The sequence below is a fragment of the Stegostoma tigrinum genome, chromosome 14 (genome assembly GCF_030684315.1).
Source record: "Stegostoma tigrinum isolate sSteTig4 chromosome 14, sSteTig4.hap1, whole genome shotgun sequence".
Lineage (NCBI taxonomy): Eukaryota > Metazoa > Chordata > Chondrichthyes > Orectolobiformes > Stegostomatidae > Stegostoma > Stegostoma tigrinum.
In genome coordinates, this window is record NC_081367.1 from 20,777,566 (window position 1) to 20,793,242 (window position 15,677).

General features: G+C 39.7%; 1 protein-coding gene across 2 annotated transcripts in view; it reads left to right on the forward strand.

Annotated features, from left to right (window-relative positions):
• The first annotated feature begins 3,606 nt into the window (after positions 1-3,606).
• Positions 3,607-15,677, forward strand: part of copb2 (COPI coat complex subunit beta 2) — a 29,722-nt gene continuing 17,651 nt past the window's right edge. For both annotated transcript variants that reach the window (XM_048541805.2, XM_048541806.1), the window contains exons 1-8: positions 3,607-3,739; positions 6,900-7,037; positions 8,008-8,094; positions 9,172-9,298; positions 9,521-9,669; positions 9,915-10,061; positions 10,877-10,976; positions 13,758-13,900. In XM_048541805.2, the coding sequence (XP_048397762.2) occupies positions 3,737-3,739; positions 6,900-7,037; positions 8,008-8,094; positions 9,172-9,298; positions 9,521-9,669; positions 9,915-10,061; positions 10,877-10,976; positions 13,758-13,900 (894 nt within the window). In that variant the 5' untranslated portion in view covers positions 3,607-3,736. The remainder of the gene's footprint in view (positions 3,740-6,899; positions 7,038-8,007; positions 8,095-9,171; positions 9,299-9,520; positions 9,670-9,914; positions 10,062-10,876; positions 10,977-13,757; positions 13,901-15,677) is intronic.

Genomic DNA, 15,677 nt, shown 5'->3' on the forward strand with positions numbered 1-15,677 from the left:
ATCCACATCATCCACTCTTTAATTTGGTTCATTTACTTGGATGCTTGTGTGTATATGTTGCAGGTTTTAGTAATGTTTACACTTTAAACCTAAGTGTTTATTTTTAATTAACAAAGCAAACTCGTTATTTCCTTACTCAAGGGATCTGGCTGACTTGTTTCCTCATAACTTTATACATGGTTGAGGATATACTGATTTGAAAATGTGCATCATTTCAAAAAAATCCAAGATCTTTTACCAACTTCAGGCTTGAAAAGAAAAGAATTCATTCACTGGACTTGGTTGAATAATACAATTAAAAAGATTAATTCAGACTATTTCCTAACAAGGAATTGGAGGTTATCAAGACTAAGGATAAAAGTTGGAACTCACAGTGTTTATTGGCACCGTTTCACAATTGTGCCTGTGGTGTAAATACCTTTGAGACATGATTTACTGTCAGTTCAGAAGAAAGATTTTGCCTGCGCTGCTGGCACTTTAAGAAGCCTGGGCTCCTGGGGAATACAAGCTTCCACATTCTTTTTTGTTAAATATATCCGACATCTTGCTTGATGCAGACAAAATGATGAACCCTGTTCATTTGCACTTTTTTGGTTGAAATACAACTGAGGAACACAATGTGTATAATTCACATCCTGAATATTCTGCTGGTTGTTGTCACTCAACATCACCACACAATCAGTAACTTCCCTGAGTGCATTGTCTCCGTTTCCTCCAGCATGACTAGGGTGTTGCATGTTTGTCTGAGTTCGTTGCTATTCCTTCATAATTTATCACCATGCTCAGGAAATATCAGGTATTATCTGGGCTGGTGGCATGTTTGCTGTATTTCTAACCCATATTCTTTGCTCAGTTTTGACATTTCTATCACAACAAAACAAAGTTGCTGGAGAAGCTCAGTCGGTCTGGCAACATCGGTGAAGGGAAAAACAGAGTTAACGTTTGGACCCGGTGACCATTCCTCAGAACTGGGAACTCAGAACGTTAACTCTGTGTTTCCCTTCACAGATGTTGTCAGACCTGCTGACCTTCTTCAGAAACTTTACTTTTGATCTTGACTTATAGCATCCACAGTTCTTTCAGTTTTTATTTGGTATTTCTATGCCTGATAACTCATCACGTATCTCTTTCATTCTATTCTGTTTTTGAAAATAAAAATGTCTATGCCTCAAAATGCTTAGATGTTTGGTTGCTGGACAAGGCTGTTCCAATGTATCTTTGAACATAAGTTCTTCTGGGTAAGGTAAACCATTCCCCACTGATGTTTCAGGAAAATGTAGTAACACAATTCACAAATCTCTCTTTGTTGTGTGACACTTATTGATAATGGATTTGATTGTGTTCTGTTACACTGTTAGAATATGAATAATAGAGTGACAGTGTGATATGAGTCATGATCCACTTTATACATATCCCTTGATTTGTCAGGGAACGATAGTCGACAAAATAAAGAACTGTGGACGCTGGAAATCTAAAATATGAGAACAGAAAGTGCTACCAAATCTCACCAGGCCTGGCAGCACCTATGGACAGAAATCAAAGTTAACATTTCAGGTTCAATAATCCTCCTTCAGAGCTTTGAAACGTTAACTCTGATTTCTTTCTACAGATGCTGCCAAACTTGCTGAGATTTTTCAACAATTTCTGTTTTTGTAACTGCAGTCCATTGTCAGACACTATCCATTTCAAGATACAGAATAAACTGGAAGTAATGCTTAAATAAAATCAAAGACCTGTAAATGTCAGCCATCAGAAAGTATTGCTCCACGAGTCAACAGCTGTCACATTAGTTGTGTTTCTAAGGTTTCCAAATAATAGGAAATTTGGAAAAGTAGTTAGTCTGAAGAACGTGATATTCCCCATGCACTATGACCAATTCTGGTGATATTTTTGCCTAAGGAATGGATGAAAAATTGTGTGGATGTAAACATTCCTGTGCTGCTGGGGTTGATTTATTTGGCATCCCTCACATAGTCATTGAATATCCTGATTCATCACTGGCTTATATACATTAATTGGGAAGGTACGTTCAGTAGCTGTATGCCCCTGGTGTAACATGGAAGTATCTTGATGTAATGCTTTCAGAGTTAGAACCATTATGCATTTGAAATGAGTTGTTGTGATAAACCAAGTCCATCTCTATACTGTCAAAATGAACAAATCCTACCGCGCATATCTTTAACACTGTTAGCCAATCCCGCGACAACAGTGTTTTACAATATTTGTTAATTTTGACATGTCTGTTGCAGTTTCACCCTGGTCCTGGTCAAAGTGAAAGAGTTCAATCTTGAGACCACTTCAATCTCACAGTCTAAAGCATCAATGTGAAAGTCAAGAGGTATAGCTTAGTCTTTATGTGGGTTGGATAATCTGCACAGCATGTCAGACCCATAATTCACTTCAAAGTCACATCCTTACACCTTGACAAGTAGATGCTTGAATGGCTGTGGTGCACTTATTAGCAATTTTCAGCAGATCATTTACAATGGCTTATGATCTTTCAACAGTGAACTTTTTGCCAGTTAAATATGAGTGAAACCACAGAATGCCAATTAGCAGGCTTAATGTCTTATGTTCTTTATTGGAATAATTGGCTTGCAGAGATGACAGGCTTTCAGAATGAAAAACAATAGCTGTATCATCTTGCAAAAGACACATATTGAAGCCTTTGCGTGTTGTATCTTTTCATTGGGTCATTGTATTGCAATAGTAACACTTTATTGTTAGAACCTGCTTGAGAATATGGAACACATTGGTGATCATCTTTCCACAAGTGGAGCTATCTTTCTTGAACAAATCTCTTAACAGACATCATCATCAACAGCAACAAAGACAAAGTGGCTGATAAAGCTCAGCAGGTCTGGCAGCATCTGTGGAGGTGAAAACAGAGATAACGTTTCGGGTCCGGTGACCGTTCCTCAGAACAGATATATCTTGTTCACTCGGTCCGGAAAATACAGTGAAAGAAGGGTAAAGCAGGGGTTCTGTGAGAATCCAGGAATGCACAAAAAAGGGTAAGTGCCAAGAGAACAAGCAAGCAGCTCTGAAATGGTCCAGTCTGTGAACCCGGGCACCTGACCCTGCCCGCCAAGTGTCACACCCACAGTACTGCAATACTAGATGCTGGTGTGCTCCAAAGTGCAGCATGGCAATGCAGAACAATGTGTGAGTGGATTAGAGATGTGCCATAATGGTCTGGAAAGGCTGGCTAACATTGGATGTCGACACACATGAACGTCGGGTCTCAAAACGAGCGCTGTGTCCGCAGTTCCCCCAACCGGAGAAGGGTGTGTGTGTGTGTGTGTGTGTGTGTGCGCTGAGGTCCTCCAACGGCAGGAGGCGTTGTGTATTCGCAGGCCCGCGACAGGAGTGGGCGGTGTGCTGGGACCCTCCTACCACAGGGGGCGCTATGGGCCGAGGGGCGGTGTGCGCTATGTGTTGAGGACCTCCTACCGCAGGGGGCGCTGTGACCTGTGGGCCTCCTCGCGGACGGCGGTGTTGTGGGCTGGCGTCTTCCGCGCCGACGCGGGCATTGAGTGCTGAGATCCTCCTAAGCGGAGGGGGCGCACCGTTCGGAGGACCGTCTAGGGGATGGGGCGCTGCGTCTGATTGGAGCGGCGTCTCTCGCGAACGTTGCGGAAATCCCGTGTTTCGTGGCTGAGGAGGAAGCTCCACGTCAGAGGAGCCATCAGTCCGGCCGGGCCTGGGTGTGGGCGCAGGCTGAGGTGCTGCAGCGATGGTGGGTACGCGGTTGTTGACTAGCAGTGGCTGGCGAGCGGGTAGGGAGCCTGAGCCTGACTGTGGGTGCAGGAGGTTGTGGCTGCTGGAAGTCTCGTCCCTGTTATGTCAACCACAAAGTGCCCTGCCCCACAGGCCCTAAGTACAGCCGCGGAGGGTCCCCGGTGTGTGAAGGCCATCTGTATGTATATGGTGCTGATACGAGGGCCAAGCTCTAAGGCAGCGAGAGGAAGGTGTAGGCTGGAAGGGACTGCATCTGCCCGGCCTCTTGTTCTGTAGTTAAACCCAAATACTGCGGAGGCTGGGATATGAAGTTAAAAAAAACACTGGAAACAATCAGCAAGTCTGCTAGGATCTGAGGAGAGAAATCAGAACTCCTCTTATTGCTCACCGTTTTGAGGCCCGTGCTGTGAACAGGGCCGTCAGGGGTTAGTAAGTAAATTATGTTTTAATTTAGAGATAATGGGAACTGCAGATGCTGGAGATTCCAAGATAATAAAATGTGAGGCTGGATGAACACAGCAGGCCAAGCAGCATCTCAGGAGCTGCTCCTGAGATGCTGCTTGGCCTGCTGTGTTCATCCAGCCTCACATTTTACTATGTTTTAATTTAGGCGTGTTTGTATCCTATTAGACATTTAAGTCGTTATAACTTCTAGCCATTGAATCCACCGCTAGTGAGAACTGAATTCCTGAGTAGGTACATAGTTGAAGGTTTGAGGCTGTTGTAACGCAGAAATGAGGTCGAAGTGTATCTATAAACAGTGTTAAGAAGATGAATTGTCTAGGACACAACCTGTTTCTGTTGCTGTTATACCTAATGAGTTTCACCATTTTTAGGCTGGATTAACCTGCATTCAAGAATTGTAAGCTGTGGAGGAATAGACTGATTTGAACATGACTGTTGTTTACATAAAAAGTCATTAATCACTTTTTGATGTGAGATTGAAGTAGACAGATCAAGTTTTTGTTGACCACCACTCATTTCTGCTTCCACATCAAAAGTTGTGTACTTAAGATTTGTGTACTTAAAAAACAATTTTGCAAATAGTGAATTCCTGCAATGTGATGACCCTGCATGAGTTGTAAGAGAGCATTTAAATTAGGTTGATGCATACTGCCATGTGATCAGTGGGAACAGATGTGGGCCATTGGGCCCGTCAAGTTTGCTCTGCCCTTAAATGAAATGGCTGATCTGATAATCTGTCTGGTATACAAAAACAGCATTAGCTGGAGAATCTCTGTGTCTTGCAGCATCTGAGGAGAGAAAGTAGCGTCAGTGTTTTGGGTCTGGCGACCCTTCTTTGAAATGGATTTTAGCTAGGAAAAGGTTGGTATGTGCATTGAAGACAGGACTCTATTTTGAGACCTAAAGGCTACAGAGTCTCCAAACAGAAAATGAGATGCTGTTCTTCTACCTTTGCTGAGATTTGCTGGTGCAAGACAGCAGGCTGAACTCTGAAATGTCAACTGGGGAACACAGCGTGACATATTGAAGTGGTAGGCAACCTGAAGCTTGGAGTCATTTTTAGAGTCTGAACATTGTCCATGTCCGACACCACCAACCCCACTCCCTGCCCCTGCATACCAGGCTGTGTCATCACATGGGCAGCTTTCACCACAGCCAATCTTTTTTCAGGCACTAACGGTCCCCATTAGCAGCTTTTCTTTTCTCATAAAACTGAGACTTGTAGAATTGTGACAGTATGGAAACAGGCCATTCAGCGCATTAAGTCCACACTGACCCTCCAAAGAGCGTGCCATTGAGAACCCTCCCCAATCCCTTTAACCCTGCACTTACCATGTCTAATCCAGCTAGCCCACGCATCCCTGGACACTTTGGACAATTTAGCATGACCAATCCACCTAATCTGCACATCTTTGGACTGGGGAGAAGACTGGAGCACCCAGAGGAAACCCACACAGACACAGGAAGAATGTGCAAACTCCATGCACGTTCTCCTGATGCAAGAATTGAACCTGGCACTGTGAGGCAGCAGTACTCACCATTGAGCCACCATGCCACCCCTTGGCTGACCATCATCCATTCTGTTGTCTGCCCCAATGCTGCTGTTCTCTCTGGTCTCCATCTCTAGCTATTGTTTCCTTTGTTGCCTGTCAAATTGTAGAGCATTCTTGGGAAATGATTGCTGTGTTTCTGTGTCATTCCCTCTGGAGTCCTAAAGATGTGTCATTCACATTCTCATTCACGTGCTGCCTGTGACACCATTATTCAAGACTTCTCTATTGTGCTGTCAGACTGTTTATCTGACATGTAGTCTTAGGAGTTGCAATTTCTATTAATTAGACATGAGGAATATCAAATTTCTTGGCATTGATTCATGTCAAAAACTCCTTGACATTGAATTGGCGCCCTTCGCCGACTACTGTCAAATAATGAACTGGAGTGTTAAAGTTATGATACAAGTTGATTGTTAAACTTGCAAGATGTTTTTAATTTTAGTGACTATGGCATGATAAAATTCCATATCTCACGTTTTTCTTTGAGTGTATGTAGGGAATTGGAAGTAGTTGCTTAGAAATTCAAATGCCGTAGGATTGAATGGATTAATGGTGGATTTAAACCATTGTTAGTAGAAATACTGTTTTGCTGAAATGTTTATTTTGTTTTTCCCTCTCTTGAATGTAATGACTTGCTCCATATGGCTCAATAGAAGGTAATGTCCATTTGCTATCATGTGTGAGTGGCTCATTGTGTATGAATGTGCACGGGGAACGTGATCGGCTGTTGTAATGTTAAGTTTTATGAACTTGTCTGGTAACAGTCTGCCATGACAATTCTGTATAAAGATAGGAATGTTGTTTACAAATTTATGGACCTTTCATGACCACAAATTATTCTAATGTAGTTAATAGGTTAATACATCTTTAACAGAGTCTCACAAGGGCTTGACTTGAAGTATTTAACACTGACAGAATCAATATCCCATATTTTACGATCAGTCAGCCTCATAACTCAGTTGTTGCTGTGAAACAAATCCAGTGGACTTTATCTTTAATTTGATTCAATTAAAGAATTTACTTCATTTTGAGGAGCCTGTTTGTTAACAAGGAAGTTGCACCAATGTCTTCAGGTGTGCATTGTGTTGAAAGTGTACTTTCTTTGGTATTGCAGTAATGCTTAATTTCTGTGTTTTCTAGCCTCTGAGACTAGACATCAAACGGAAGCTGACTGCTCGGTCTGACCGAGTGAAAAGTGTTGACTTGCATCCAAGTGAGCCATGGATGTTGGCCAGTCTTTACAATGGCAGTGTCTGCGTGTGGAACCATGAATCCCAAGTATAGTATTATTGCCTCTTCCAGTTCTGGCAGATGTTACAATTGTTAAATAGTGTTTAATAGAATATTTAATATTTGCATCATTTCAGACCACCTCACTGCAATTTGCTCCTAAAATTGCTTTGCCACACTGTTTCTGTCTCAGAGAAACAGATTGATGTTTCTATTTTCCCTGCCAAAAAAACTTCCTTTTCCCCTGTGTTGTGTCCCATATTTCATTTGTAAAAGACCATGAGACATTCTTTTATGTCAGAAGAATTGTAGGTTTGAAGTTATCCTACATCTTTATTTTTAAGACTTGATGAAGGAATGTTTAACATATGATCAGATATTTCAGAAGTAAAGATCATCTTAACATAAAATCGTAATAAGTATTATTTTCTTGATTATAATTCACCCAAAGATAATTAATACCCACGTTCGCGTCTTGTGCCCTATGTCTATGTAAAATGATTATGTGGTTGCACCGCAATAGATTACAAATCTTCCACTTCCAAGATTCAAGTCAGCCCACATTAGAAATACTCTCCTTGAGGGAATGAACTTGTCCACATCTCAGTTTCAAAATTTAATGCCACTCAGAGAGACAACAGTTGGCAGTGGAAACATCTGAGACATTGCAATGGGGCTGTTTTGAACCTGTGTCAAGTGATTCTGCATAACCGTTCATACATGCAGTTTCTGTTCTGAGAATGTCACTGCTACAAAATAAGAATAAATATTTAATTTTCCCAGCCCACGTACCAATATCTACAAAACTTAGAAACTTGTTTAATGTGAATATTTTTTGTCTTGGTTATTCAAAGATAAGTGGTTCCATCACATGGGTCTTTGTTGCTCTCATTTCTTCCTGTATTTAGTTTAGCAAATGTAAACTAGTGTTTTAAATGAATGGGATATCACTGTTAGTGTGTGAGTTTCAACTGAATTGATTGTATTTACTTTTTATACTATTTCTGTCCTCTTTCAGACTCTTGTGAAGACATTTGAAGTGTGCGACCTACCTGTCAGGGCATCCAAGTTTGTGGCACGAAAGAACTGGGTCATCACAGGAGCAGTAGGTATCTTTGAGTGTAAACTTCATGATTTGAAAGAGGAGCGCTCCCTTTATAATACTCACTTAAAAATGCAGCTCAATGCAATGTAGCACCATCCAGACCAGAGGGTTATATGAGCAGCCCATTGTCTCCCTTGTACTGGTAGATATCAGCTAGACTGCAGTGGGGGCAGTGATCTTGACCTCTCAATCCTCACTAGAGGAAGCAACTTGCAGACATTGCTGCAATATAATAAAATTTCTCAAGCTTTAAATGTCTTTTATGTAGCAGAATTTCAGAAGGTAAGACCAGACATAGTTACATTGCCTAATCAACATCCAATAACCGAAAGTTTGAAAGTTTATGGTTAAATATCTGTTGTGAGCCCTCAGCCTAAGGTGTAATAACCCATCCATATTGAATAGCCAACTGACATTCAGACCAAGGTTCGTGTTTGAATGGTTACCTGGTTGAGGGATAAAGACATCAGGATGGGTACGTGAATAGGAAGTGGTTAGAGGGATATGAGCCAAATGCTTGCAAGTGGGACTAGATTAATTTATTATATCTGGTTGGCTTGGATGAGTTGGACTGAAGAGTATGTTTCTATGCTGTATAACTCTTATGATACGAGCATTGCTCACAACTGAGGAACCTGTAAGAACTTGGCATGTAAACGTGAAAACATTTTTTTAAAATTCAAAAATGAAGAAGGAACAATTACCTTTCTTAAATAAAATTACACACCAAAACTATAAATGGCTTCAGTTTTTTTAATTGGCTAGAACTTTCCCAAGTATTAAATTAATTTTGTTTGAAAATGTTCGGAGAATCCAAAAGGCCAGCATGTCTAAGGAAGATAAATTATTGATAGTGGTTGGCCCCATAGTGCTTTGACAAAACCACAATTTCATGTTTTATTGTGAAGTCAGCCATTTGTTTAGATGATATAAATGGTGAATCAAGGTTATATCTGCTGTTTGTGTTGGTATTAGAAGTGTATCATTTTGAAATAGCAGTTCACAAAAACTTGTACATCTTAGATTTCCTGTAACATCTAGCGATAATAGGGTGTAATTTGTTGCCTTGTAATTTAGGATGACATGCAAATCAGAGTCTTCAATTACAACACACTGGAGAGAGTTCACATGTTTGAGGCTCATTCAGATTACATACGTTGTATTGCAGTTCACCCAACTCAACCTTACATCTTGACCAGCAGTGGTGAGTATATTTCTTTTCTTTTGGCTTTAAACATTTTTAATGTTGTTACCTGCATATGTAAAATTAATAGAAAGTTGTCTATTTCTTTAGTTTTCTTATATTGAAAGGATTGTTAAAATCTTGAGAGTGAAAATCTGTCTCTGCAGACACTTTTTTGGTAGTTTTAGAATCTTGCTGATTTCTGGAATAGTTTCAAAAATTGATAAATTGTTCCCTTGGTAGATGACATGCTTATCAAACTGTGGGATTGGGAGAAGAAGTGGACCTGCACCCAGGTTTTTGAAGGGCACACTCATTATGTTATGCAAATTGTCATCAACCCAAAAGACAACAACCAATTTGCCAGTGCATCCTTAGATAGGACCATTAAGGTATGTGAACAAGCTGGTAGGGTATGACAATACTGTTTGAAAGAATGAGTTGAGTAATCTAGTAGTTAAAATCATTCAGCGTAAAAGGGCATATAGAGAGATTTGAAAACAATGGTTGATTACTTGTTTCCATATTTTAGACTGAAAAGTAATGCTGTGCTGTGCTAGAATGTTGTACCTTGGTTCAAAAATGTATTTAGTTTGTAAAGATCTGATGTTGAGCAAAGTGTGTTGGTACACTTCAGGTGTGGCAGCTTGGGTCATCCTCACCTAATTTCACCTTGGAAGGCCATGAAAAAGGAGTGAACTGCATTGACTACTATAGTGGTGGTGATAAGCCCTATCTGATTTCTGGAGCTGACGATCGCCTAGTTAAAATCTGGGATTACCAGGTACTGATAAATTATGACATCAAGTAATTGTTCGTGCATGTTTAGTAATTATGAAAGAATATTTTATGCTGCATTGGATTTTATTTCATAATAAAGGTTTGTTCTGCAAAATGATGTAATGTAAACATTGTTTCTATAATGATCAATTATACAAAAGTGTTGGCTATATTCTTCATTGTGATTAAAAGGCAAAACTTTAAATCATTATGGGTCAACAACTGACAAAAGCATAGATGCAGCTGCAAAATGATCAATATTTCCGCCAGGGTAAAATCAGCTGATCATATAATTCATATTAAATCATTGCCAATACTTGCAAAAATTGGTGAAGCTGAACGTATTGCGGTGTGCAGTGATTGCCTCCCCTTTGGCAATGGAGTAATGGCCTGGTGGTCTTATCGCTGGACCGTTAATCCAGAGACCCAGGTATTGTTTTGGCAACCTGGATTTGAATCCTACTATGGCAGGTGGAATTTGAATGCAATAAATATCTAGATTTAAGGGTCCCAATGGGCCCCATGAAACTATTGCCAATTATTGTTAAACCTATGTGGTTCACTAATCTCCTTTAGGGAAGGTATCTGCCATCCTTACCTCATCTGGCCTATATGTGACTCCAAACCCACAGAAAAATGATTACTCTTAACTGACTTCTGGGCAATTAGGGATGGGCAAGAATTGCTGGCCTAGCCAGTTACACACTCATCCAGTAAATGAATAAAAAAAATTGAACCTAATAACTAATCCAACTTTTATTTCTAAATTATTGAATAAATATTAATGGTATGAGTGAAATAATTCTGCTTTGCTTGTAGAATAAGACTTGTGTTCAGACACTGGAGGGCCATGCTCAGAATGTCTCTTGTGTGAGCTTCCATCCTGAACTTCCAATTATCATCACTGGATCAGAGGATGGTGAGTGTTGCATATTTCAGTAATTGCTATTAATGCTCATTAAAGGTGCAAGTTTGGTTTTCTTCGATTTTGTATATGTATATTTTAAAAATCAACCATAACTTTTGTAGAATAAAATTAGCTGTTGGTTTCTTGTCTGCTAACTTGTTCCACAACTTGCGTGTTTTGGGCGAAAAGACACTTGCTTATTGAAACTTCATAATGGTTAACTTGTGACCACTGATATTTAAATAATTAATGATAGCGAATTATGTGCTTTTAAAATTGAAGAGAAGCTTTCTAATGAATATAGAAAATTCCAAATAACTATGCTAGAGAAATGATAATTTCAGCTTTTTCATGTAGTTTCTTTGTGACATGGTCATTTTTGTTTGACATGGAGGGCAGCTGTCTGGAGCTTAGTGAAGGTGTAAAATAAATAATTTAAGGAATTGTTTAGTATTAATTGTTACTAAAAAGAGGCCAGAAATTGAAGCTTTTCATCTTGCACTTGTCAGGATTTGGATGCAAAAAAAACTTGAAGAAAGGGATAACACGGTGTGAAGCTGGATGAACACAGCATGCCAAGCAGCATCAGGAACAGGAAAGCTTGACATTTCGGGTTGGGACCCTTCTTCAGCAATTTTCCTGCTGCTTGGCCGCTGTGTTCATCCAGCCTCACACTGTTATCTCAGATTCTCCAGCATCAGCAGTTCCTACTATCTCTTGAAGAAAGGGACACTTATTTATGCACTATGTCCTTTATCTCAAACCTGTTTTCTTATGACCTAGTCCTGTTAAAGTACAAAACAAAAAGCTTTGATTTCTTGTCTCCTTTTAGTAATGTTTGAGTTCTGTGCTCTCAGGTAAAGATTAGTATCAGGAAGCAGTTTTGTGGAAAATGACTTATAGTTGTGATGACCCATGCAGTGTTCTCAAAAGCTTACTATTTTGCGTTGGCCCGATTGTTGAGAAATGAATGATCTGAAAGTATATCTTTACTTTGCATTGTAAAGGGCAGGCTTTAAAAGGAGATTGGATTAAACTTGAGTAGAATTGCTGATTGTGAAGATACAATGCTCAGCATTTCTTTGTATGTTTCTTTTATTTGAAAGATTAATTAAAATGTTTCAAAACTTTGTCCATTTTCTGCATTACTGCAGGGAAGGGTTTTGAAATTCATTGCATACCAACACGCTCATTATTTATAGCTGGTTTAAAGAAAGTTGTAATGGAAAGCAATAGATGTGATCCAAAGTAAAAGGAAATTATCTTTTAAGTAATGCCTGGTCTTGTTGAAGCAGCATCTGGTGTATTGTATTCAGTTTTTTTTTGCCTTCAGTGGAAAATGTAAAATTAGTGGACGGATTTTAGCAAAGGTTTTCAGCTCAGGTCGTGGGTGAGGTTGTTGATTTGCTCGCCGAGCTAGCTAGTTTTCGTTCAGACGTTTTGTCACCACACTAGGTAACTTCATCAGTGAGGCTTCCGCTGAAGCAGAGTTGTTCTACTCCACTAGGAATTTATACTGTCTGGTCTGCTGTGGTGAGTAGTGTCATTTCCAGTTTTGTTCTGTATAGGTTTGTATATGGGGTCCGGTTCTATGGCTGTTGATTGCATTATGGGTTGAAAACCATGCCTGTAGGAATTCCGGTGTGTATCTATATTTGACTTGGTCTACTGTGGTTATGTTGACTTAGTTAAGCTGATGGCCTTCATTGTCTGAGTGTACTGATATTAAGGAAAGTTTGTCATGTTGTTTTGCTACTAGCTGATGTTCATCTATTCTAATGGCTAGTTTCCATCCTGTCTGTCCAATGTAATGTTTGTGGCAGTCGTTGCATGGTATTTTGTAAACTATGTTGGTTCTCCATGTTGTGGGAACAGGGTTTTTAATCCTTGTGAGTGTGTGTTGTAGAATGGCTGTGGGTTTGTGTGCTACCATGGTTCCTAGTGGTCGTAGGAGTCTTGTTGCCAGCTCTGGTATGTTCTTGATGCAGGGCAGTGTGACCAGTTTGTTAGGGTGTATTGCGTCCTCTGGCTGTTGTCTATTTAGTAGACATCTGCGAATGAAGTTGCGGTCCAAACTGGAAATGTACAGAATTGACCCCATGTATAAACCCAAACAGAACAAAACCAGAACTAACACTACTCGCCATAAAGGACCAAACGGTATAAGTTTCAAGCGGAGTTGAACAACATCTCTTCATTGGAGGCCTCACTGATGTTGGCACTTAACGTGGTGACGAAACATCTGAATGAAAACAAACCAGCTTGGCAAGCAAGTCAACAACCTCACTAGTGGAAGATCAGAAGACGGTTAAGAGTTTCTGAATTAAAAGGGCTGAGCTTTGAGGGAGGATGTTGTCTTCCCAAACTCCAAAGAGTTCATTTCCTGAAGGAGGAGGAGGAGATGAGAGGGACTGATGAAGATCCTTAAGATTTCTATTGGAATGAAAACTTTGGATTGAGGAAAACATTTTTGTTGGCCCCAAAATTCAGAGATGAGGAATATGCATTTTCAAATCAAGCTTAGTAGTGAAAAATTACATTTATGTAACTTTGTTTCTTAAATAATGTGATTAAATTGTTAATTAGTTCACTGGTTAGGGTGAATCAGAAGGAAACCAGTTTTAGAGAAGGAATGTATTCTTGTCCGTAAAGAGATGTAGGGTAATAGTTCAAGAATCATAATTTAAACTCATGTGAAAGTTGGAAGAATGGATTGTATGAACCAATCTCCTGTTCAAAATATTTCTGTGTTACCATGCATACAACTGTCCATTTGCATTTAATCCTTTATAGGTACTGTTCGTATCTGGCATTCAAGCACTTACCGCCTAGAAAGTACTCTGAATTATGGGATGGAACGAGTCTGGTGTGTGGCAAGTCTGAGAGGCTCCAACAATGTAGCTCTTGGCTATGATGAAGGCAGTATCATCATTAAGGTATGCGAGTTAAAACACTTTTGTTTGTGCATCTGTGATTTGCAGAAAAAATGCAATTCTTTTATGCTGTCAGATCATTGAATGGTGTGATTTCTCGATCCATTTTGCTTTATATGGGTTACCAACACTATCCCTTAACTGCCATATGTAGAATAGAGTACAAAATGCTGCAATTTACGGAGAATCTCGATGTCCTTGCACCGGATTCAAACAAGTTAGATTGCAGATACAACATGGAATTGGGAAGATAAATGTAACATGGAGAACTGAATTTAACAGTAGCGAAAGCTTGTTATAATAGTGCAGGGAAATTATTTGGAGATTAATTCACACTGAGTCATATGGATTTTGTCTCCTAAAGGAGATAGTTGCTTTTGGAAGCAGTTCATAAAGGTTTACTGTAATGATTACTGGTGCAAAAGGGTTGTTTGAAAAGGAAGTTTTGTGCAGGTTTCTAAGAAGGAGAGGTGACATTAAGGTAGATTAACAAGGATGTTTACATTCAGACTTCCAGAATGAGGTGCGCAGCTTAAAAACAGAGGTCCCCTTTTTAAGCTGAAGTTGAGGGATTTCCTCTGAAACAAGGTTATTAGCCTGTACAATTATTTTCAACAGAGAACAGTGGAAGCTGAATCTATCTCTCAAAGTGAGAATGCAGGGAGGTGGAGGTCAGGCAACAGTCAGAACAGCGATGACCTTGTTGATGGGGAATAGAGAGTCTGGGCTGAATGGCCTTATCTTCCTATTACTTAGTGATCCTGTGATCACTCTCCTGGTCAGAATGTCGGTGTGTGTTCGTTGATTAGAGGGATTTTGTTGGGAGGCGATAAGGTTTAATTTACACACAAACAGTACTGCTGGAGAAATTCAGCAGGTTAATAAGAGAGAAAGCAGAGTTAACATTTCAGGTCCAGTGACCTTTCTCGGCACATTTATTTTTCCCACTAATGCATGTGAGTTTTAATGAAAAGATTATGAGCAAATACCTTTTTTAAACTTAAGCCAGTTATCTCAGTGTAAGCTTGTCTTTTCTCTAAGACAGCAAATATACAGGAATGCAGATGGTGTAAATCAGAAACCAATACTGAAATTGCTGGAAAAGCTCAGCAGGTCCGGCAGCATCTGTGGAGAGAAAGGGTGGCTTGACCCAAAAGGTTAACTCTGATTTCTCGCCACAGATGCTGCCGGACCTGCTGAGCTTTTCCACAGTTTCTGTTTTTGTGCAGGAATGTAACCTGGCTTTCAGTTTTGGCACATGTTAAAGTATTCCTAGACAATGTAAGTGCACAACAACAATAAAGTTTATATAATTGTACCAAGCAGTATATCTAAATTAATTCAGATACTTGAGAAGATTAAACAAAGTCACATTACTCTGAAATTTTCCATTATCCATAACAGCTTATCCTATGTATTCTCTGAGAAGTTTACTTATGTGTATAGGTGTAGATTCAAGTAGAACTGAGGTGAGGCTGCTGATGATACTCATTTGAACTAAAATCTTTGCAACTGGTAGAGGAGAGAGAGCACGAGAGAGGAAGCTTTGGTCTCTTAAATTTCAACCAGGTATTAGTCAAAAAAGTTGCACGAAAACGTGTCGCTGCTCAGTTTTCCCTCAGCCTCATCCAAGTTAGTCATCTTAAAATATTTGTATTTCAAACTGGAGAATTTAGAAGGGTCACTGGACACAAAACATTAACTTTGCTTTTTCTCCACAGGTGCCACGAGACCTGCTGAGTTTCTCCCAGGAATGGCTTTTTTTGTTTTAGTATATATT